This window comes from Erithacus rubecula, assembly GCF_903797595.1.
Source record: "Erithacus rubecula genome assembly, chromosome: 22".
NCBI lineage: Eukaryota > Metazoa > Chordata > Aves > Passeriformes > Muscicapidae > Erithacus > Erithacus rubecula.
Genome location: NC_136674.1, coordinates 844,379 through 868,486, shown reverse-complemented (window position 1 = coordinate 868,486; position 24,108 = coordinate 844,379). Strand labels below are relative to the sequence as shown.

At 48.6% G+C, this 24,108-nt stretch overlaps 1 protein-coding gene across 17 annotated transcripts in view; it reads right to left on the bottom strand.

Moving 5' to 3' along the window:
• The window catches only part of MSI2 (musashi RNA binding protein 2), a 296,757-nt gene extending 273,160 nt beyond the window's left edge, over positions 1-23,597 (bottom strand). For 16 of the 17 annotated variants that reach the window (XR_013776684.1, XR_013776685.1, XM_079325323.1 and 13 more), the window contains exons 1-5: positions 23,332-23,449; positions 23,125-23,165; positions 22,915-22,996; positions 22,481-22,565; positions 18,322-18,363 (exon numbers count right to left, since the gene is read on the bottom strand). Coding sequence is in view for 15 of the 17 variants with exons in the window: in XM_079325323.1 (XP_079181449.1) it covers positions 18,322-18,363; positions 22,481-22,565; positions 22,915-22,996; positions 23,125-23,165; positions 23,332-23,393 (312 nt within the window). In the remaining 2 variants the exon portion in view is untranslated. Of the gene's footprint in view, positions 1-18,321; positions 18,364-22,480; positions 22,566-22,914; positions 22,997-23,124; positions 23,166-23,331 lie in introns of all 17 variants that reach the window. The other variant, XM_079325316.1, reaches the window with a different exon arrangement.
• Between the last annotated feature and the right edge of the window lie 511 nt (positions 23,598-24,108).

The window sequence follows — 24,108 nt, the reverse complement described above, 5'->3', positions numbered from 1 at the left end:
AAGTGCTGGCAGAGGTTTGTTTAGCACAGCGTGCAGAGGGATACATGTGCCCACATGAATGCCTGAATTAGAAAAAATTAAGCATTCATATGCATACCCATCTATTCTTAATGCCTCTTCCTTCCCTGATTACATGTTCCAAATGAAGGCAACAGAGAGAAGAAAAACTTGGAGAAAAATTAATCAATCAGCTACTTGAGCCTTGCACGCTTTCACAAATAATCAAGTAATGGTGGCAAAGCATGGTGGAGCATCTCCCCCATTATCCAGGGAGGGGACAGCTCAGCATGGAGATGAGCTGAGGGAGGCAGGGCAGGCACAGCCCTGCTGCAGGGAATTGCAGCAGGGAGCACAGGGAGCAGCTCCCAGCCAGGCTGAGGGGTATTTCTATGCACACACACACACAGCCACACACTGCAACCTCTGTCTGAAAAGAGAAGCAGAGGGGATAAAAACATCCCAGAAATGTGAATATACAGACAAGGTAACCTGTGTTCACCTGTGTGATGGAGAGGGACTTTTGATATGAGCAGAGTGGCAGGACAAGGGGCAGCAGCTTCACAGTGACTGAAGGCAGGGTAAGATGGGGCATTTCAGAGAAATTCCTCCCTGGGAGGGTGGGGACACCCTGGCACAGGCTGCCCACAGAAGCTGTGGCTGCCCCATGCCTGGAAATGCTCCAGGCTGGGTTGGACAGGGTCCAGAGCATCCCTGCCCAGGGCACAGGGCTGGAACTGGGTGATGTTTAGTGATGCCCCTTCCACCCCAAGCCTGCTCAGGATTGTGAGTTTGCACAGCCCCATTTCCCCATCTCAGATGGGGGATGAACAGGACACAGCCCATAGCAAGCAGAGAGGCTCCAGGGAAGCACAGCTTGGTGCTTGTTATTTGTTCCCATCCCCAGGGGGAGACCCCACAGCAGCCAAGCCCCCACCCCTGCCCAGCACCCCTCAGCTGGCCAAGGAAATAACAAGCTGCACATGCTGCTCCATGATGAGGCAGAAATGGGAGAACTTCCATCAGCACATTAAATTGGAGTTTGTCATGGCCTAAGTTGACTTAAAGTGGCTTTAATGGTTATGGAAAAATCCTCCCTCCCTCAAACACACACAGGGCTGATCACACCAATAGAGCTGTGCTTGTAATGCTGCTTATTTCACTTAAAGCCTTATTACAGCACCACAGTGCTGATTGGCTTTAGAGAGGGATGTCTTTACAGCATTTAAAAGGTCTTGTGTTTAATTAAATTAGCTGCACCTGTATATATTATGTGCAATAAATCAACTATAATTTGCTTCCATAGGCAGCTATTACTCTTCTCTGTGTTATTTATTGCTCAGCATCATTAGGGTGAAGGCTCTTCTAGGATACACTAAGAAATGGCAGTTTAGGGACCAAAAGCTATAACTCATTTAATTTTCCCTCTCCCTTTTCTGTGGTGTCAATCACATTTCTTGTACACTTGAACAAACACGAATATGTAAGAGATTCTGGCACCCATTATGTGTGTGTTCATACATATATTTATAGATAAAATAAAATTAATGCTCCCCACACATCTTTGTCTTGACTTTCATTTGCACAGATCTACCAGCAAAACGACAGAGCCTGGAAAGTACATAAATAAAAATAAATAAATAAAATTAAACAAACAAAATAAAACAATAGCACTGGATTCTTGCTCCTTGATGCTACACAGCAGTGATGCTGTGGTACTCACACCATCTCTGAATACAATTTAGAGCCTTACTCACCCAGGGATCACAGACTGCAATCCACCCCTGTGGCAAACAGCAGCAGTGACTGTATTACCAGCACTTTGTGATTTATTTTGGGCTTTTTTAGCCATTCAGACACGCTACTGGATTTTGCACAGCTTGGCTCACAGTCAAGATCATGATGGCATTATCAGCTCTGCTCCATGGTTTACTCACAGGAAGAGTTTAGGAAGTACCAGCTACTGGTGTGTAAGGTGGCCAGGGCAATGTTTGCTGAGCTTTCCAAAGAAACAAATCAGATCCTGGCCCCCTCAGCTACCTCCTGCCTCCCTCCCAGCAAAGAAATCATTTAAAGTAGTAAAATTAAATCAAAGGAGGGGAGTAAATCACTCCAGGAGCTCACAATTCTGCCTTGGTCCAGCATGCTCCCAAAGCAGCCACACAGAGCAGCCTGGGTACTGCACTCTGCTCTTCAGGGCTTTATTATTCTTTTTTTAAACAGCTGTTACAACACACTGATGTTCACAATGCATTAAGTATCTTCCCTGCAATTTTTTTTCAACTATTTAAGTGGCACAGAATGTCATGCAGGAGCTAAGGGAAGGGAAGCTGTCCCAGGGAATGCAGAAGCATCCCAAGGGTTTGATGGTGCTGCTCAACCATGTCCTCTTTAACTACACCTATTCTGTGATTGTTATTTGATTCCTGGTTCCTTCTCCCCTCTGCATATATTTTAATTATGTTATTCTTTCAAATACTAAACAAGCAGTGTTAGGGTTTTCAGAGAAACACCAGCCATTGGGGGACACACACAGAATTAGCACAATCCTAGTAGGAGTGGAGAAAACCTGCAGAAGCACTCCTGGAGTTAGGGACATGGTATTCTGAAAAACACAACTGCAGAATCTAAAATCACTGCTGCTCTGTCTCCAGAATTGCTGGTTTTTACTCCATCCAAGTGATCAGAGAAAAACAATGAGGAGCTTGAGTTTTATTTACAAAAGATAAAAACTCAATACAGAAACAAACCAGCTCATTTAAACGTGAACAAACTAAACTTGAAAAAAAGTCCAGTTGACAAATGTGTGGTTGCAAAGAGTAGGAGCCCATCCAGGTGGAGGCAGAGCTTGTGCCCTCACCTTCCCCATCACCTCCATCATTTCAGCACCACTGTCCAGGTCTGCTCTGCCCAGGCTCACCAGCTTTGCTCATGAAGAAGAGGCAAATCCACACCAGCTGTGATGCTGGACAGTCCTCCTGCCTCCCTCCCCACAAGACTTTTTGAAGAGAGAACAGGTGGGAAGGCTGCAGGCTGTGCAGAGTGGATGCCTCAGAGGGCAGAGCAGTGAACTGCGAGGCATGCAGGGCACACAGAGCCACCAACAGCCAACACTACAGTAAGAGAACTATTAATAAAAATTAAAAGGACATTCAGGAGCATTAGGAGCCAGATTGGGAGATGGCACTGGAGGGGGCTGAGGGAGGCCTGACATTAAACCCAAAAGAGATTATGTAACCTAAGCTGTCCAGTGATCATCTGTTCCTCTGGAGTGGCTTTAAAGCGGCAGCGGGGCTGACAGCAGCTCCAGCACCAGCCAGCCTGGGACCCTCCCCTGGTGTCCCTGTGACACTGGGCACCCCCTCCCACACCCACCCACCCCAGGGCAGCTGGCTCTGCCATCTGAGCAGGATCCCTGCAGCAAATCCCTGCAGCCAGCAGGGCAAAGCAAACCTGTGCCTGCAGCTGGGAGTGAGGCACAGGCTGCCCTGCACCCAGCATCAGCTCCAGATGGACAGCACAAAAACCCTCCTTAGCTCACCACAACACTCCAGCCAAGGCAATATGCTCCTGTTCCTGATCTGCCAAGCAAGGGGTTCCAGAGGGGCTGCCCTGCTCTCCTTGACCCACGGAAGGACAATGCCCATCAGATGATGGGTCTGCCTCAGAAAGGCTCTTACCTCCCTCCTGTTTGCTCCTGGTCTGAGATAAGCTGCTCTTCTACATGAGGCCATCAGGAAAGCTCAGCAGCTCCAGCCAGGGAATGAGAAAGGCCCCATGGACAAAGGGTGGCTGCTCAAGAGGACATGGAGAGAACACAGAGCACAACCTGCTGTGCCCACAGGCCAGGCTGCCTGGGAGAAGACACAAGAGCCACCAAAGTCCTCAACTCTCCTGACTGCTAACTGTGGGACACAAATTGCCACCAGCCCCTGCTTCATTTTAAACACTCTGCAAAGTCTACAGCTGATAGAAACACCCCCCTCGCCAAGCACAGAGCAGGAAAAAGCACATTTAAAAAATATATAAAATAACAAACAACTACCACAAATGTTCAGAACAATTTCAGGAGGCTGATGTGGCCAGACACTGCCCAGGATGCACTGAGTGAGGAGAGCAAAGCTGTGCCACCACAGCCTTCTGAACATGCCCTCCCCAGCCACTGCCACAAAGGTCAGTGCTGCCACAGCTCCCCATTCATCAAACCTGACCCCAATAACTCTGTCACCTCTGAGAATGAGCAGCCTGAGTGCTCCAAACCCCCTGTGCTGGTGATGTCAGAGGGGGAGATGCTGCCTGAATCCTGGCAGAATGGCAGGCAACAAAAGTGGTCTCAGCATGAGCAGGGACTTGATTATCTGCAATTAGCAAATCGATGATTCTTCAAGACGCTGATTTAGGCCAGCACTTCTTATTAGCACCAGCCAAGGAAAGCACAAGGGCAAATTGCATCAGAGCCAAGCCCAGCTCCCAAATTGCTTCATTTAAGAATTAATACATAATCCTGCAGGAACTCAGATACACACACCAGCATTGCTTCCATGAGGGACGTGCTGAACCCAACCAAGCCCCCTCCACCATGGAAACAGGCAATGTAATTATTATTTTGCTCCAAATACATGGGAATGTCAGATGTTAACAGCCCACTGTGGAGGGCACACACCCATCTGAGTGACCCTGCTGGGGTTACAGCTCTGCACCCTCACTGCAGGTGGAAAAGCCTCTGAAGACACCCACTGGGTTTGGATGAGGCTCTTCTGGTTTTAAATACTTGATCTAATTTTGTCTTGTAACATTACACAAGAACACAGCTGTATATTTAGTCTCAGAGTTAAACCATTAATTTGCAACTTACAATTTAGTAATACTCCCCATTAATAATGCCATTACATGGGTTATGTTCCCTTTCTATCTGAAAGTTTAAACACAACAGGTCTCACTCAAACAGCTTAAAATTAAACCACTGCACCCATTTGAGATCAGTCACCAAGACAGGTATGGTATAAAATATACAACAGCAGACAGCTCCAATATACATTTTACTTTCATTTGTCTGAGATGTTTGTGCCAAGAATCCACTTGAGCCTGCTCTTCACTCGATTAGGGAGAAAAATTTGTTTTTAAAATGATTAAAAGCATAACACTGCCCAGTGTCATGTCCCTTCCAATAATCTTCAATTTGTGGGACTGTCTTTGAAACTGTAGCAGGGAAGTTTTACCACTCACAGCATGTATTTTCGATTTAGTAATCCCTACACTTCCAGAGGGGTTACTGGAAGGAAAAATAATACCATTAACCCATTGATTTTAAAAAGAAAACCAAGAAAAAAGCCCAACATTTAGCTATTTTAGAAGAATCAGACAGGCCTGAACCCTAAAGAGGAATTATGATTTATACACTAAAAAAAAAAAAAATTAAAAGAAAAAACTGAAAAGGCTGAGTGTGATTCCAGCATTCCTTCAGAGTGCACCTGCACATCAGGAGACTGTGGCAATGCTGGGACAGACCCAGTGGACTCTGCTGAGCTCTGCTTTTATGGAGACAAAAGGATGGGCCCCTGCACTCCTTCCCTCCACAAACCCAGATCAATTCCAGCCCTCAAGTACAGGAAATTAAAACAGAATAACAAACTTAGCAAAATGCTTCCAGCAGGGAAGGAGAGCCCGAGGCAGTGCCCTGCAAAGAGTTAAAGGCTCAGCCCAGGCAGCCCTGCTGATCTCAGAGCAGCTGCTACCTGCAGCCACGGCCCCTCAGCAGCAACACACAAGGGGAAAGTGCAATTTTGAGCTTCTCTTTTCATCTCTATGGTGACAAAAAGCTCTGCAGAGGGAAATCAGGGTGCCTTCCACTCAAAAGGTTTCTCATTTTCAATGACTGCCTTTCACAATATTTTAATTAAATCTCTGGTGGGGAAGCTTTAAAGAAAAAAAAAAATTCTGATTGTAGGGCTCATTTACAACAACAGAGTAGAAGAGGAGGGGGAATATGTATTTTAAGCATTTTTAAAATAGAAAGAGTCTCTAGTTGAAGACTTAAGAATAAATCTACCAGCTGCAAAGTTTTACAAAACCAGCATGTGAAGGGGCTGGGAAGTCTTTCTGTAACAAAAACATTTCCTTGCATGCAGCGTGTCCCTGGAATTTCAGGAGAGGCTGAAGGACCACCCAGCAAAGGGCCCCTTCCCACGGGGCTGAGCAGGGCAGGCTCTGCAGAAACCCTCCTGCAGCACAGCACAGCACAGGGGTGTGAGCTGCAGGATTAAAGCCAGGCCCTGGGGGTTAATCTGGGTTTTTAGAGGACTCAGCTCACCAGCAATTCACAGCTGGGAGGAAGGGGCAGCTCCATCCCCCAAAGCACAGGACAGTGGGCACCCAGCCTGAACTTCCTCACACAAACACATTTCCAGCAGGACAAGGTGTGCCCAGGTGAGCCTGCCCTGTCTGCTGGGCCCAGGCTGCAGCAGGTGAGTGTCCCCAGCACGCCTGGAAAAGGGCTGGAAGCACCCCAGAGGCACGGGGAGCCTGGAGCAAAAGCAGAGCACACAGAAAGCAGCAGGAGGCTGAGCACAGGCAGATCAGGGTGCTGGGACAGCCCTGCCTGAGCCACAGCACTGCCCAGGATGCCATCCCACAGCAGTGTCACACACCCAGCACTGCCCAGGATGCCATCCCACAGCAGTGCCACACACCCAGCACTGCCCAGGATGCCATCCCACAGCAATGCCACACACCCAGCACTGCCCAGGATGCCATCCCACAGCAGTGCCACACACCCAGCACTGCCCAGGATGCCATCCCACAGCAATGTCACACAGCACTGCCCAGGATGCCATCCCACAGCAGTGCCACACACCCAGCACTGCCCAGGATGCCATCCCAGCACTGCCCAGGATGCCATCCCACAGCAGTGTCACACAGCACTGCCCAGGATGCCATCCCACAGCAGTGTCACACAGCACTGCCCAGGATGCCATCCCAGCACTGCCCAGGATGCCATCCCACAGCAGTGTCACACACCCAGCACTGCCCAGGATGCCATCCCACAGCAGTGTCACACACCCAGCACTGCCCAGGATGCCATCCCACAGCAGTGTCACACACCCAGCACTGCCCAGGATGCCATCCCACAGCAGTGTCACACACCCAGCACTGCCCAGGATGCCATCCCACAGCAGTGCCACACACACAGCACTGCCCAGGATGCCATCCCACAGCAGTGTCACACAGCACTGCCCAGGATGCCATCCCACAGCAGTGTCACCCAGCACTGCCCAGGATGCCATCCCACAGCAGTGTCACACACACAGCACTGCCCAGGATGCCATCCCACAGCAGTGTCACACACACAGCACTGCCCAGGATGCCATCCCACAGCAGTGTCACACAGCACTGCCCAGGATGCCATCCCAGCACTGCCCAGGATGCCATCCCACCCCAGGGCAAGTATGCAGCTGGACAGGGGCAAATGGGGACTCTGCAATTGCAGCCTCCACATGCTGCCAAGAGACTCAAGTGTGTTAATAAACCTGAAGTCTGGACAAAGCACTGTGCCTCTCATCCAAGCTCTGCTGCACAATGTGGGAATACCCCTACTGCACCTGATATAATTGCCAAAAAACACATTCCTGCTGCAAGGTGTGGTGAGCTCCAAAAGCAGGGCTGTGACAGAGCTCTCCAGTATCTCAATAAGTGCATTGCTAATTTAATTTTTTTAAGTTAGCAGAATACTGAAATAAAAAGTTTAACTGGACATGCAGAAAGAAATATTCTGATCCTCTTTTTAAAATAAAAATCGGGGTGCAGGGAGCTGCCATGACACCCCAGCCTGGATCCCCAAATGCCACACACACAAATCCCTGTCACCCTGCTCAGAGAGCAGAAGGGATTCAGCCAGGCTGGTTTATCCAGCACTCCTGGGCTGGAAACTGCCATTCCAGGAGCTCTCCAATCTTTAACCACTCCTGGACTAGTCTGCATTTGATTCCAGGGCAAAGGCCATGCCCAGAGGGAGACCCTGTGAGGAACTCCTCCCTCCAGCTCTCAGGTCATTCCTAAGGCCATCTGAAAAACGACAACAAAATGGTTTACTGCTCACACAGGCTAAGTATCAAGAGCTCTAAAATGAAATACAACCTCTTTTCAAAGCCACCTTTGAAAAGAGGCAAAAAGTCTGGTCTTGAAAATAAAACACTGGTCAGGAGTGGGATCATTCAGGACCAAAGGTTTCTTTTAAACTGATGCAAACAGAATTGCCTATTTTTCATGTAAATTATTAATTTCTCTAAAATCATAATCACTGCTGCAAGTCCAGCTACCTCTCTACGTAAAACCCTTTCCACATACATATTTTCCTGGGGGAAAAAAGGCTTATCCCCACAAAGGAGTATGAAATAAATTGCTTTACTGAAGGTTAATAATATCCTGTCGCCGTGGTAAAAGACTCAATTACAAAACCTTCAGAAGAGCTCCCAAGGAACTCATCTGCCTGCAGTGACAGAGGCTTAAATAGCCAAAATACACAGAAAGGCTAAGCACTTCCCAAAAGAGAGGAAAAGGGGAAAAAGATGGGGGGGTTAAGTAAAAAACCTGGAAATTGGACACTCAAGGTTATAGAAAAAAAAAAAAAAAAAACCAAACACACACAACCACAGTTCCTCTCTGCACACACAATTCTCTATAATCTCAGCAAGAATTATGGCCTAGGGAGACCAACACTAATTTTAGTATCAGATTTATTATGCAGCAGGGAGCAGAAATCAGTCAGGCCGTGGCTCAGTCCTAATGGGCAGAACTGGCTCATGCTCCAGGAAGGCTCTGCTGCTGTACAACAGCCCAGGCCTGCTGAAAAACAGAGCCCCTGGGGCTCCCCAAAGCACAAACACACTGCCTTTCTTAGAAACCACAATGAAACACAACAAAACTCCTCATTCCTGCAGCCCAAAGGGCAGCAGCACCCAGCACTGCCAGCAGAGCCACGGGCTGGGCTGGGATTAACCTGCTGCCTGATTCAAGATTCATGAGCAAGGTGTTGTGCAAAAATACCTGTCCTCTCCTACCTGCTTCTCTTCCCCACCACTTTCAAACGAATTGACTCTTTATGCTACTTTCCACGTCCTGCAAGAGATCAGGATTACACAGCAGCAGCTGAATAATGTTCTGCTCACACTATCATCAGCTTCAGATGACAGTGATGGGGACTATAAAGGCACCAAGACAGATAATCACTGCTTATGTCTGCAATTATAGTTCCAATAAAGCTTCTTCATGGCTCTTTAGCACGAAGCCTTTTGGACTGGTAACTGAATTGTTTTAATATTTTTTTTTTCTATTCCATATTTTGTTCTTTCCCTATTGCATACACATGCTTAATCGAGAGAGAAGACAAATGCCTCTATTAAATATCTACTGGAAGTACCTACAGAAAGAGGACCAGAAATCTAAACTGACTTCTTATGACTACCACAAAATCAAAGCCACGCTCACAAAACTTTGGGGGAATCATGATTGTGGAAGACTTTCAATTCTCATTGTATTTGATAGGGAAGATTAATGACATAGTGAATGTGACCAGATGAAAAAGAGAGAGGGGAAAAAAATAAAAATCACACAGGACCATCACAATTCCCTCCTCATACATAAATTACCAAGCATGTCACACACACAACCTGCTGCCTCAATCCCAGCTGCTGGCATTAGGTGAGGCAGGAGTTCAGAGCACAAAAGGAGATTCATTCTCAGTGCCAGCCACCCCTGGGGTCCCAGGCAGGCACAAGGGGACAGAGGCTCATGATGCTGGGGCAGCCTGACCCCAGAGCTCTGGGAACACACCAGGACACCCTCCCTGTCTGCACAGGACAGACACAGCCATAATTCACAGCACCAGCTCCCTCCACAAGCTGTGGCCTCACACCCTTATCTTGCTTCCCCCTCTGAAGCTCAGCAGGAACCTCAGCAGCCACAGCCCCCGCCAGGAACCAGAGCACTGCCACTCCAGCCAGGGCCTCCCTTACAAATTTTACACTCAAAAGTCGTTAAAACAACAAAAAGGCTGGTTTAACCCCTCCAAGACAAGTCCCACAAAGAGCTGGCAGTGCACAGTGCTGCTGTGCCTCCCACACTTCCTCCAGCAGCCAGGGATGCTGCCAACATCCCTTCAGGCACAGCAGCTGTTTGCTGTGCTCTGCCACCTCCCCTCCTTGGAGAAGCCCCTGCTGCCCCTTGCTGCCCCTTCATCCCCAGGCCCATGGCAGCCCCACCAGAGCCTCAGCTGGGCTCCTACAGTGCCAAGAGCACCAGAGCCTGGCCAGCAGTGACTCAACTCCTCAGCTCTCAAGCCCAGCCAGCAGCAGGCCTGGGAGGTTTTCATGGCAGTTTTGTCAGGGTTTTTTTCACCAGGCAGTGTTTGAAGAAGGTGCAGTTAAATATTTGGTGTGTGCTCAGCAGGCCACCAGTCAGGGGCTGGAGTCTCAGAGCTCACTTACATAAAGTGACTGAGGAGGAGGATGAGATGTCTGGTGCAAATCAAAACCAAAAACAACTCCAAGCACAAACAGCAGTGACTTTTTGAGGAGAGGGAGTCCTGCTGCAAGAAGCCAACAGTTTTTGCTGTAGTGGTCTCAGGGCTTGCTCAGTTCTCACAGGAGAAATCTCTCAGGGATCCTGAGGACATGGCAGAGAACAAGACCTGACACCACCCAACACAGACCTAAAGATGGGGCAATCCCACCCATCCTCAAAAAATTCCTATCCTATTTCCCATCTCAGCATTACCTTTGGATTTCTTTCCAATGTTTTCTGCTCCCTCCCACAATTCATTGAAGACAACATGCTGCTATGGGCTCTGTAGGTCTGCCAAATACAACAGCAGAAGCAGGCAAACTTCACCAGCAAAGAAACATCTTCACACTCATTTACAGCACTCTGCAAACCTTTGGCAAAAGGATAAATGCTCTGTGCACATATGGAGCCCTGCACACAGCCCAGGCTCAGAGCAGGGAATCACACCAACACAGCTCTGAACATGAATGACTGATCACACAGCCAAGAGCAGAACTACACAGGAGCTTCACTCTTCAGCAAGCACTGCAGAAGAATCCCTGGCAACATCCCCTTCAGCAACACCTTCCTGCAGCAGTGCAACAAACACCAAAGCTGCCAGGGCTGAGGGCCCCTGACCTGAGCAACACCTCCCAGTCCAGTGGGGTTCACTGAGACAGGACAAGTGCCCAGCTCCCTGCAATCTCCTTTCACACCACTCCATCACCCTTTGGGAACATTCCTGCACAGTGTTTATCCAGCAATTGGTTAAAGGCTCCCCAGACACTATCTAGCAGGCATTCTCTTTACACAGCATCCAAGAAGCTGAAAGTCTTGTCAGCACTTCACAGTCTTTATCTTAAATAGATCAAAACTTCAAAACACTTCTTCACCCTGTGCTCCTCACCTTCTCTTTGATGCAAAACTGACCCACAGAACAAGGTAAAGATGAGCTCTGAGTCAGGAATACTAAAACACTGATTAAACCAGCACAGCACAGGTTTGGGAGCACTACAGAGGAATTCTGTACCCTGTACCAGGACCCACATCCCAGCCAAGAGCCTTGCTCAGTCCCAGCTCAGAAGGAAAATAAAACCAGGGGGGACTTAACAACTTCAAACCCTGGGAACTACTTAATTCCCCAGATATTAGTTTCTTTCCCCCACCCCACCATTTTTCCCTCCCACCTGCCAGGCCACCTCATTACTGTCACTCTGCATCAGTTCTTGCTACAGTAGTTTTCTTGGACCTTTGCCCCTTCAGTCAGCTTGAAACCTCTTCCCTATTGTACATCAGAGTCAATGGGAAATTAATGCAAGTCTTTGCTGGGGGAGGGCAGGGCAGAGATGCTTTCTGCTGCTGTCAATACTTCTTTCCCTTCACCCTTCCTGCCACGTACACTTCAACATATTAAGGAGCCTTGTCTGCATTTCACTGTGCTCACTGAGGTCTCTGGGACTATTCCTCTTGTGCAGAATTGCATAAGCCTTAGCAGGGTCCTTCTTTACAATACAAAGTTCCCAAAGTACAATCTTAATTTAAGCCTGCTCAGTCACAACAATACACCCAGCTGCAGATGTCCCAGCACAGGCAATGACTGAGCAGGGGAGAACAACTTCCCAACATTCTTCAAATTTTCTCTGTGCTCAAAAAAAAAAAAATTGAAGAAATACTTTCAGAAGGAGAGCAGTAAAATGGCAAAGTTTAGAAGTAACTTATTAATACTGCATGCTGATCTGACGACCAAGTTTCACAGTAACTTTCAAATTACTCAGCAAACCACAAGTTCTACAGCAACAACATCATAAAAATCATAGGCCACGTTGAACACTACTCACATAATTTACAGAATTATTCCAGTGACTCAGGCAAACAGAATGTGTGAGTTCAGGGCTAGAGACTAAATTAAGCTTCAATAATGATTTTTTTTTTTTTCTTTAAAGTCTGATGCTACACTGCCCTTGCAATCAGTTTTTTGAGGAAAGAGCAGATTAGTATTTTCTTGTGAGATCCTCCAGTGGAGGGGGGAACATGAGAGAGATGAAACTGCTATTTGAAGAAGTGATGGAACTGACCGTATACAAAGTACTGTCAAATACACAAAGTAATCTTTTAATCTTTTTCTGCTACGGGCTTCACAGTTCAACAAAGCATTTAATAACGTGCTTTGAGCCCATGCTGATTCAGCAAAGCACTTACCCACATGCTTATGCCAACTTAAGTATATGCTTAAGTGCTTTCACACAATAGGGGCAGAGAAGCTTCAGGCCCTGAGATGAACCATTTTCTGAAACACACCATTTTCCCCTAAAATGACTATTTACAGCTTCTCTTTGCTTTATAGCATGACCCAAAATGTGCTTAAAGGGAACACTAAAACACAGCTGAAAAGTCAAATAACTATTAGGAACAGCAGAGACTCAAGGTAGAGCTTAACAAACTAAATTGTTCTTTTCTCCTTCTCAGCACAACACACATCCTGATGCACACATCCCACCTTGCCCTGTTTCAGTGGCTCTCCTCTAAAAATAAGTCCCAAGTTCCCTCAATGCTTTGGATTTCACAACATTTATGAGACTATCACCAGAGTCAACAGGCTAAAAAAAGAATCCATTAGCATTAACTGGCCTGTCACTGGCAGTGACAAATAAATGAATTTGATGGTTTTAGATCAGTCATTAGCAGACCTACCCCGGGGCTGATAAAGGCTCAGCACTTTGCAGAGAGATGCACTCAATCTGGAGGCAGAGGGGAATGCAGGGGTGTCAGCATGCTGCTCTCCTTCCATTGCCCTGACTTCTCTACCTCAGAACCTTTCCTGGCATATACAAGTGCACAAAAGTCACCTGGTAGATGCCATTAAAACTAATCCAACAATACAGGAGAACACAGGCAATGCAGAACCTCCTTTTAAAAAAAATTCCGTGATAGACAGTGCTCAATTTTAATTTTTAGTATGTCAAATGGAAGGAAAGTACGTTAGAACTATTCTTAACATGAAAGACATCCTTAGGCAATGAAAATGGAAATACAGACATTCTAACAAGTACAAGACAGTCTGTGGGGATTCAGGACAACATGAACAATCTACCTGAGTGACTGGGGAGAAGAAATAAATGTTTACATCTCCAAAAAACAACAGAGTTACAAAAACCCAGCTCAGCTGTTGTTCCTGACAGAAGTCACTGCACTCCACGGAGGGCCTGCACAGCCCCTTCTTCCTCTGGCTGTGACAGCCAAGGACAGATCTCCCTCTGCCTCAGGCACAACAAACCCCAGCCCAAGGACAAGGGGCTCCAACCCCTGATCCTCCACTGCCTGCAGCTGTGTGCATCAGCCAAGACTCTGAAACTTTCCCACTGGGCCATCCTATGCCACAGGGAAGCAAATTCTAGGAGCAGCTTACCCTGGACAAGGGATCCACATCAGGGCTGGCTGAACAAGACACCCCAACAGTGGCCATGGACCACCCAAAATAATCCCCCACACCACCTGGGAAGGGCTGCACACTGCTCTGCACACAGATGACACCATGATTATTATCAAGCTACACATCTATGCCTGATGCCAAGAGCAAGAAACAATTCCTCTCTTACTCCACGCAGATCTGCAAAGGCAGGGGAATCTAAAAAGAATTTTTTAAAAATCATCTGGAAAGGGTCTGACCTTGCTGTTCTTTACGGTCTGGTAGGGAAGGAAGAATCCAGATTTCTGTTACTGTGTGCAGTTCACATTCTTTTGAGAAAATGAATGAAACTCTAAAATATACCTGATACCTAAAATAAGATGGGAAGTAGTAGGACTAACCTGGAGGAGTTTACACTGGAAAAACAAACAGAACTCTTGATTTTCAAGGTCCATCATCTGCTTTGGAATAAAATCTCTCCCTGCTACTCTGGCTGAGGCTTATCAGACAGCCAAGGGATGCAGACACCCCACCCACAGTTAACTTAATTGGAATCAGACATCCAAATCCACTGGTTAGCTTTAAAAAAAAAAAAATCCCAGGTTAGGCTGGGTGTCATTCTGAGAGGGCATGCCCTCCATTTGCTGCTGTGGAACAGGCAGCTCCACATGGCTTTCAGCAGCAGTGTCTCACATGAAAGGAGAGCTGGTGACACTGCCTCTTGCCCAAGAAGAAGGACCAGATGTGCACAACTGCTCAGAGCCCACGTGGCAGCCAGACAGGAAACCCAGCTGGCCACGGGCACAGTGCAGATCTGAGCCTGCCTGGGCACAGGACAGCCCTGCACAGCCTGGGACAGTCACACATCTAACAGAGACAGCACCAGTGTCCTGCATCCCCACCACCACACAAAACACCTCCCTCACCTAACCAAGTCCTGCTGCTTTGTGAGCAATGGCCACTGGTGTTGTGCACTGACCCATGCAGAGCAGACCCCCAGTGAAAGGTCTGACCTGCACTCAGGGTGACCAGCAGGCAGGGCACCAGCCATGCAGTGCCACCCACAGCAGTGGAGCAGCTCCAGCAGCATTTCCTACCCTGCATTTCCATCCCAGTGAGGGCTCCAGGGCACAGCAGGGCTCAGGAGTGCCACACACCCTCCTGCAGGCCTGTAGAGCTGGGAGCAATTCCCAGCCACAGGGAGAAGTGCAGGAGGAACGAGCACCTCAGCCCCTCCCTGGAGGAAGGTGAGCACAGAACACCCCTCCATGGGCAGCCTCACCAGCTGTGAGTTATTTGAAGTTTTGCCTGCCTGTTTCATACATGGCTCTGCACAACAAAGCATCCAAATTCCCATACCAAAGACATTTTCATGGCCTAGGAGCTACTCCATTGACAGAGGCTGCTGTCCTTTCTGCTCTTCAGGTTTGGTTTGTTCTTGAAATAAATCCCTAAAGCAGAGACGTGAGGGAGTAAATTGCTTACATTTGAAAATATCTAATGAACATGCTAAATTGGATAAGGCTTCTCCAAGCTAACAGCAGGTAACAACAGAAATGGCAGGCTATGTATAACAGTAAGTCAAAGTATTGTAGTCTTCAATATTTAAAAGGGGGTACAAAACTACTGGTGCCCCATCACTGCCATGCTTTAAAGGTTTTTTAAGTCAGCAGAATTATAAATGTTACAGGCTGCCTTCCAGCACCCAGAAGCAAGACAAAAAGCAGCCCCGAGGAAGGAGCCATACATCCACCAGAAGGAGTTAAACCCTGCAGCACATTTCCTAAAACAATGGCTTCAAGTGGTGCTGCCCTTCAGGAGGAGAGCAGATTACACATCCCAGTAATCCAGTGCAGGCAATCAGGACTCTCAGGGTCATCCTCAGGAAATCAGAAGAATGCTGGGCTGCTACAACCTGCCCCTGCCTGCTGGAGCCAATTTGCATCACCAGAGAGGTGTCAAACCACGCTCTGAAAAACCCCAAAGAAAGGGTTTTACTGGGCTGGGCAATTTCCCTGCATCAGGAGGACAAGGAAGATTACCCAGAGGAAAAAAAAAAACAAAAACAACAAAACAAAAAAACAAATTCTCCCCTTGCACCTAGAGAGAGACAGAGACATTTCATTAAATGCCATTAATCTCCACAGACCCAAGCATTAGCTAGTTAATTAGACTAAAGTACAGTCACATTTTAACGCTGAGCATTCGCCATTCAACTGGGATAAATGAACAACCAAAGTCCAAAACCTTAATTCAGTATCTAATTAAAAAAACTGAAAACAAAATATTCAGATTATGAAATGCTTGCCAGAATAATACATCATAATTGATGTAAAATCTGCTCTTTATTGCATCTGATTTTCTCCAGTCTCCAAATCAGGCTGTTTTCAATCTTCTGGGTTTTTTTCAAGCGCCCTGTAGAAATCCCAACACTTCAGAAAGGACAACTGTGTAAAAAGCAGCAGCAGACACTGCTGACCTCTCCAGAGAGAGCGAGCTCCTGCTAGGAGTGGAATTTCATGTCCATTCCAGCATTTGCCCCATGCCTGAAAGATGCCTTTTACAAAAACCAAGGAAAAAAACCTCTACATGTAGAAAAGCAAAATCCCATTTGTCAATACGACCCGATTTTGCATTCTTTAACAGAAAAATTTAACTCACTAATATCCTCGATGTAAAGTGTGTCCTGGTTTTTTTTTTAATTGTTAGAAAAAAAATCACCTGGGACAGCTTAACAGCTCTGTTGTAAGCATTACAAACTTCCCCAAATAACACTGTAGAAACAGGTAACTGGCACTGAAGGCAGTTTAAAATGCAAATTAACCTTTAAAAGGTATTGGGAAGGGGGATAGGCACACCAAGCACAAGATCAAAACTCTGGTAATTTTAAATTGTATATTGCAGATGGCATCAATCCAACAACATCATCCAGAAGCCACAAGCCCCACACACTATAAACTCTTTGCTCAGTGCAGAAGCAAGCCAGGCACACTGTTATTCACCAATTAGTTATTAGATATGTCCTAGGAAGAAAAGAACCTCTAAACATTTGCCTACATTAGTCTGGTTCAAAATTCTGTGAGTAACCCGCTGAGGTTTGCTCTCTCTTTTTTTTTATTTTTTTCTTTTTAAGAACTCCCCAGCCCCTCTCCTGAGCTATGTCTGGGGGTTTTAAATGACACAGGGCTTTTCCTAGATGCCTATTTTGTGCAATATTTCACATTTTGGCTCAGCACACACAGTTACATTGTTTGCTTTCAGGAGGAGCTGGATGCAGTAACAGCTCAGGCCGGTGGTCAGGCAGTTTCCCACCACCAACTTTAAACCACTTTTCCTTATTGACTCCCATCTACAACTCTGCAGCCTTTTCCTCCCGTTTTTACCAGAAGACTGAAGTCACCCAAGATGACAAGTGTGTACACAAGTGCCATACATCAGCTAAATTAAGCTTTTCCAATAGACTCACAAAAACACATTAAAAAAAAGTCAATTACAAAAGTTTTCCTTCAGCCTCTGGCTTTCAAAATTCACACGCTGCAAGCTTGGCTTTGAAGCTGATTTGTTTTCATTAGGCACAACCTAAAGAGCAACAACCACTCGTACTGCACAGGCAGAAGTGTCTGTGTCCCTACAGTGTCCCTGTGCCACCACCAGGACACTGCTGGACAGTCTGGCCAGCTGGACACTGTCACCCCACTGTTCCCCTGCAGAACAGCACCCCAGAGCCCATCAGAACCTTGCCACCCAAGGCTCACACACAGCCCTGCACACATCTCTCGAGTCATACAAAAGAAAATTTGCAAACAATGAAGGCAGAGATATATCCCCATCCATCACAACCACAGAACTGAAAGCTCAGCTCAAAACAAGCCCAAGGCCTGCACTTAATCCAAACACTCTTGGTAGACACCAGGCAGAACCCAGAGCACAGGGCAGGCACCGGGTGGGGCTGCAGAACTGACCCACGGACAGGGGCCGGACCCACGGACACGGGGCCAGACACACAGACAGGGGCCGGACCCACGGACACGGGGCCCGACCCACGGACACGGGGCCCGACCCACGGACACGGGGCCCGACCCACGGACACGGGGCCGGACCCACGGACAGGGGCCGGACCCACGGACACGGGGCCCGACCCACGGACACGGGCCCGACCCACGGACACGGGGCCGGACCCACGGACACGGGGCCGGACCCACGGACACGGGGCCCGACCCACGGACACAGAGGAACCTCCTGGGCTCCAGCCACGCCCTGATCCCCCAGAGAACACTCGGCTTTTAAAGCTTCCATTGCCAATTGCCCGGCTGAAACCCGAACTGCCTGGCAACAATGATTCTCTGTGTGCCGGAAATCCTATTATCGACCCTCCTACTTACCTTGGGCTGTGCTCGTCGGGGAAACGCAACTTTAGGGTCAATCTGAGGAAAAAGAAAGGGGAAATCAACAGGGTAGCTTTGGTTGTCGTTTTACATTATTTTGATTTTAAATCACCGAATTATTAATCCCTCATTTCTCAGGCTTGTAATTCAGCACACCGGGTCGTCCAGAGCTACTCTGGAAAGGATAGGTCACAGTCTGGGTTTGTCTGGGGAGTTGGGCAGGGGCAGGGAGATGGGAAGGCAGAAGAAAACATCTCTTGTGCACTTCTCCTCCCTCATCTTCGGGCAGCAATCCCCGTGGGTGCTCAGCATCAGCCCCTGGTGCTGCCTCTACCACCAAACTGCAGGCTGAGGATTGCCCACACGCCCCAGAGGTTCACAGAAAGAGGGGCAGCACTCCTGACCAGAATCTTAACTCGGTGGCTTTGACACCTGCCCCTTCCTGCACTTGGTTTGGGGTTACTTTTTCTCTGCTTTGTTTTGCTAACTGACAAGCAACACTACACAAAAAAGGAAAGTCAAAACTAAAATCCAATTATTCCCATTTCAGTTATTAAAACTAAAACATTCAAAGGACTAGAGTCTCCCTCATAATAATATGCCCAGTTGATTTGATTTACTCTCAAAGAACATATGTGAGCAATGGAAAACTCCAAAGGGGCATTTCTGGGATGGGGTGGGAAGGGAGGGGAATAAGTCACAAAAGAGTTTCATGTGTGTGAAGTACACACACATTGAAATCAAAACTAAACTTCTAAAAAAAGGTTCTAAGGAGTTACTTGAATTACCCATGAATGAAGCATGTCACCAGAGACAAAAAGAAAGGGGGGAAAAATCCCTTGCTTACCCCCTGCCCTGCTCCAAGATGCAGCTTGGCTCCCCTTGTGCTGCATGCATTAGCCATCCCCTCTGCATTCCTAATCTGCACCCTCACTCACAGCTGCCACAGGGGTCATCTCCCAAAAGGGACTCCTCTCTCCCATTCAAAAACACAGCAATGGCAGCCAGGGGGGTTTGGAGGGAGCAGGCAGGCACAGGGCTGGATGTAAACAGAACCACCAGAGCCTGAACAGCCCCCCCAAAATCCCAGCACAACGCCTGGGTGCTGCTGCTTTCACTTCTGCTTCTCTCTGCACCTGCACGCAGACAGCTTCTAATAAAGGGGCTGCAAAAGGAGCTTTTAAAGGACTAGATCCTACCTGAACTGTGCAACCTGCAACTGCTTTCAGGGCTGTCCTTGCCTGCCCAAACAGCTGCTGCCACTGATGCTGGCTGTGCTCAGTATATTTAGTATATTGCTTTTAGAGTTTGGGTTTGGATGTGTTTCCCTTCCCCAAGTAAACCCTGATGAAGAAGAGATGTTTCCATTTGGTATTGTTATTCCTGCGGTGATAAATATTCCTGTCACTGCTAAATAACCACGGGCCTCTCCTAAAAAGCAGTTTTACTCAATTAATTTGTCAGAATGGGAAATACCGCAGACATTTGATGTGCAACTGATAAACTGATTTGCCACCATCAGATATAAATATTGTATCTTTTTTAGGACACACCTGAGAAATGAGCGATTACATGCCACTTTATTGTTCAAAAAGCATAAAAAGTAAAATTATTTATCTAGAAAGCTAACCTTTTCATAGAGATTAACATTATCTACAAATATATTCAGCACTGACTAGGCATTTGTCTACTGGGGAAATACAACAGGTACGGATTTTCCACAGCGATACCCAAAGGTGGGAAAATATGCACATTTCTATGCTTGCTCCAAAACTACAGGTTTTCCCACCAAAGAACACCAGGCCCACCAGAGGGACATGACTGCAAAGTCCTGCTGGTAAAAAGCTGGGAGAGCCATTAACTCCAAAGCAACACATTCATTTTTGAAGGTCAGTTCAAAGAGCATGGAGTCCCTTGCACCACAGCGACAGATTTTCTAAAAGAACTGAATTTTCCTTCCCAAAACCTTTGGGATAAACACCAGCCTTTGAAGACAAACACTAGCAATAAATGTGGCAAATCCATACCTTTTGCATAACCCTGTCAACTATTTAAACAACAACCAAAAAGGAAAAAAAAAAACAAAAAAAAAAAACAAAAGAAGAAACCAAAACAAAAAAACCAAAGTTCTACCAAAATAAAAAAATTAGTTAGTTAGGTACAATTCTACTTACTGTATCTACAAGTCCTCTAGGAAATGACTATAATACTATTTCTGATATGAATGGCCATTACCTAAACAAAGCTTTTAACGTAACTGTAAACAAGAGCGACGTTTCCATGCCAATACCCAACCGATCTGCCTCCTGTGCTGAACGTTGAAACAGAATCAAATGCCTTGTTATACTGCACAACAGTTACTACAATACTCACAAACACACGCCTGGAAGGACCTGCCTGCCTCCGTGCCTCACTTTTAAGCTGTTACTGCTTCTAAGGCCAGTTTTGTATTCAGATTGATTCAATCATTATCGCACAACCAAAACCGAGGCAGATTTGCCCTGGTGAAGCTCTTCACCCCTCCCCCAGAGAAGAGCAAATTAATACATTGCAGGGACTAGACTGTGATACAAGAAAAAAGCTGGGGGAGGACCTAATTATAGTCAGAAATATGACAGGGTGTCCTCCCATGATTTTTTTTTTTAAACTCTCGTTCAAGATACTGTTTGCCTTTGTTCTTCTTATCTAAATTTATCTTTAAAAACACATAGAAAATATAGCTGTACATGAAAAGTCTGGTGAGTTTAATTTCAGGAGAACGGTTGAATCAGTTATCTTACCATATCTGATTAAACCTAAAATCAAATTATTAAGGCATGTGAAAGCATGGGCTTCGTGTTCAGGCAAGCCCAGCACAATCTGTAGGTCGAATTAAAACACTAGATTCCACCTGCTTCTACAAGAGCTTTAGGCTTTTTGTTTCCATATAAATTACATTTTAAAAAAAACATATCCTCACATTTGCTCCCTGCTTCTCCCTTTCTTCATTTAACTACAATCTCGGCCGTGAGCTGTTGCAGCACCGAGACTGCCCCTCACACCAGGCTCAGGTTAAAATGAACCCCCAAGCCCCAGAGCACAGCCTATAAACCCCAGGGACAGGAAGGACCAGGCTCGCTGTGCCCAGCAGAGTGTCTGTGCAGACAGGTCACCAGCAGAGCCTTCCCTTCCCAAAACACAGCCCCCTCCAGAGCCAGCAGCACCACAGCTCTGATGACCTCTAGCAGTGTCCTTCCCCCCTCCCCTGCCAGCTCTGCCGAGGCTGAAAACTACAGCCAAGTGAGGAGGCACAAAACTTCATCTTTGTGCTTGGCCTTGACCACAGGGAGAAAACAGGGCCCGGGGCTGCACTGTCCTGATACCTTTTGTTTTACCCAACACTGAAAACACCGTATTGGGGCAGGGGGAAAACTCAGGTGTGGGATTTTTGTTTAAAAACCCCCGAACAAATGTAATGTTTATTTAAAAAAAAAAAAAAATCACAAACAAAAAACCAGCTGCATCTCACAAGCATTTTTTTTTTTTTGTTATATTATGCACTAGAGACTGAGTGCAGCAAAAAGCTCTGGAGAAACAACAACACATTAGGACTTGTGCTTCTCTACCACATCCACTCTCCAGCTCTGGCAGAGCTTCCCAGAAATGACCGCGTGCATTTCACAGGGCCCTGCCATCACAGGTGAGGGGACCTCTCCAAAAAATGACTTTGGGAAATGACACGAGCAGCAGCTTCCACGGCTCGGCAGTAAGTCACTCCCACCTTGAAACGCGCTTAACAACACATAAATAATCAATCAAAAGAATCACAAAGTTCCCTGCAGAAAGCGTGCCGCAGCCCAACACCAAAAAAAGTTGGATTTTACTTCACAGCTTTTTCAATGTCACCGCTCAATAAAATATAAGGCCGGGGGAGGAGCCAGCGGTCGGTATGGGCGAATTCGGATATCGGGGGAAAAAAAACCAAAACAAAACAAAACACAACAACAACAACAAAAAAAACCCAATCCTAAAAAACCCACGAAAGTTACCGCTTTCGGTAAGTTAAAAGGCAGAGCCTAGAAAAAGCAGCGCAGGCAAGCGGAGGCACGCAAGGTCCCGGCGGAATGACCGGCTGGAGGGGGCTGGCAGGGCCGGGCGGGCAGCCCCCCGCACCTACCGTCTTGGAGTCCAGCTCGTGGTGCGGCTGGGCCAGCACTTTGTCCACACTCGCCGGATCCGCGAACGTAACGAACCCGAAGCCTCTGCGAGAGACAAAGAGCGAGGGGATGGCGGGGGGGGGGGGGGGGTGAGAATTAGAGCCAAAGGGAGAAGTCATAAAAATAAACCGCTGGGTCCCCCCTCCTTCCTCCGCCCTCCCCCGAAGCCTCCGGGTGCAGGGGCAGCCGGCTCCGACCCCCGGCCCCTCTCCGGCTCCGCCGGCCGCTTTGTTTCCTGCTCCGGGCTGGAGGGATGCGGGCGGGCAGAGCCCCACGCGCGGGGTGGGATGCGGGGCTGGGATTTTGGGGTGGGATTGGGGGGGGTGCGGGTCCCCCCGCCCCGACCGCAACTCGCGAAGTTTGTCAGCCCGAGCGGGGTGGGCGGCGGTTTTACCTGGAGCGCTTGGTGGTGGGGTCCCGCATGACCATACACTCCCTAATTTCTCCGAATTTGCTAAAATAGTCTCTAAGGCTGTCTGCGGAGAGAGAGCAGAGAGGGAGAGGAGGGTCAGGGCTGGGGGGGCGCGGGCAGGGCCCGGCGCGGCGGGACGCGGCCCACGCGGGGCGGGACGCGCGTGGGGAGGGGGCGGCGGGCGGGGGTTACCTGGTGAGGTTTGCCAGCTGAGGCCGCCGATGAACATCTTGCTGGAGGGAGAGAGCAGAGCGGAGTTGAGCGCCGGTGCGGGATCGGCCATTTTGACGGGGCAGCTCCCGGCGGGGCGGAGGGGCGCGGAGCGGAGCGGAGCGGGGCGGGCCCGCCTGACCGCCCCTCGCCGCCGCGCTCCGCGCCCCCGCCGCCCCGCCGACTTACCCGGGGTCGTGCTGCGCCTCTGCGGGGCTCCCCGAGGTAGCCTGGCTCCCGTCCGCCTCCATGGCCGCGCCGAGCGAGAGCCCCTTAGAGAACCCCCCCCCGCCCGCCCAACCCGCCCCCCCCGGCCCGGCTCCGGCTCGGTTCGCTCCGCTTGCTTTGCCCCTTTTTCCCTTCCCCCCTCCTCCTCCTCCTCCTCCTCCCTCCGCTACCGGAGGATCTCACTGGAGAGGCGCTGGGGCAGCAGCCAGATCCGTCACACGTGGGATCGGCTTAGCTCAGCGCCGCGCCGGCGCTCCCTCCCCCCGCCGCCATCCTCCCCTCCCTCCATCCCGCCCCTCCCTCACGGGGGCGGCGCCTCCGCCGGCGCGTGGCCCCGCGTGACGTCACCGTGACGTCACCGCGCCCTCCCCGCGCAGCTCCCGCCCCTCCCTCACGCGCGTGTCCGTCCCTCCCGCGTGTCCGCGGCACTCGGGACTGCCCCTCACGTCCGCGACACCCGGGACTGTCCCCTCAGGTCCGCTACAAGGGGGATTGTCACCCCGGGACTGTCCCCTCAGGTCCGCTACAAGGGGGATTGTCACCCCGGACTGTCCCCTCAGGTCCGCTACAACCAGGACTGCCACCCCAGGACTGTCCCCCCACCCTCCACCGGGCACCACGGAAGAATTCCAGGAGTTGGGAAGTGCCTGCTGAGTGTCCAGGAGAGGTAAAAATTAAATTTTAGGGGCTCGGGAAGAACAGGGGCGTTGCTGAGAGGTGTCATCCCGCCAGCACGCT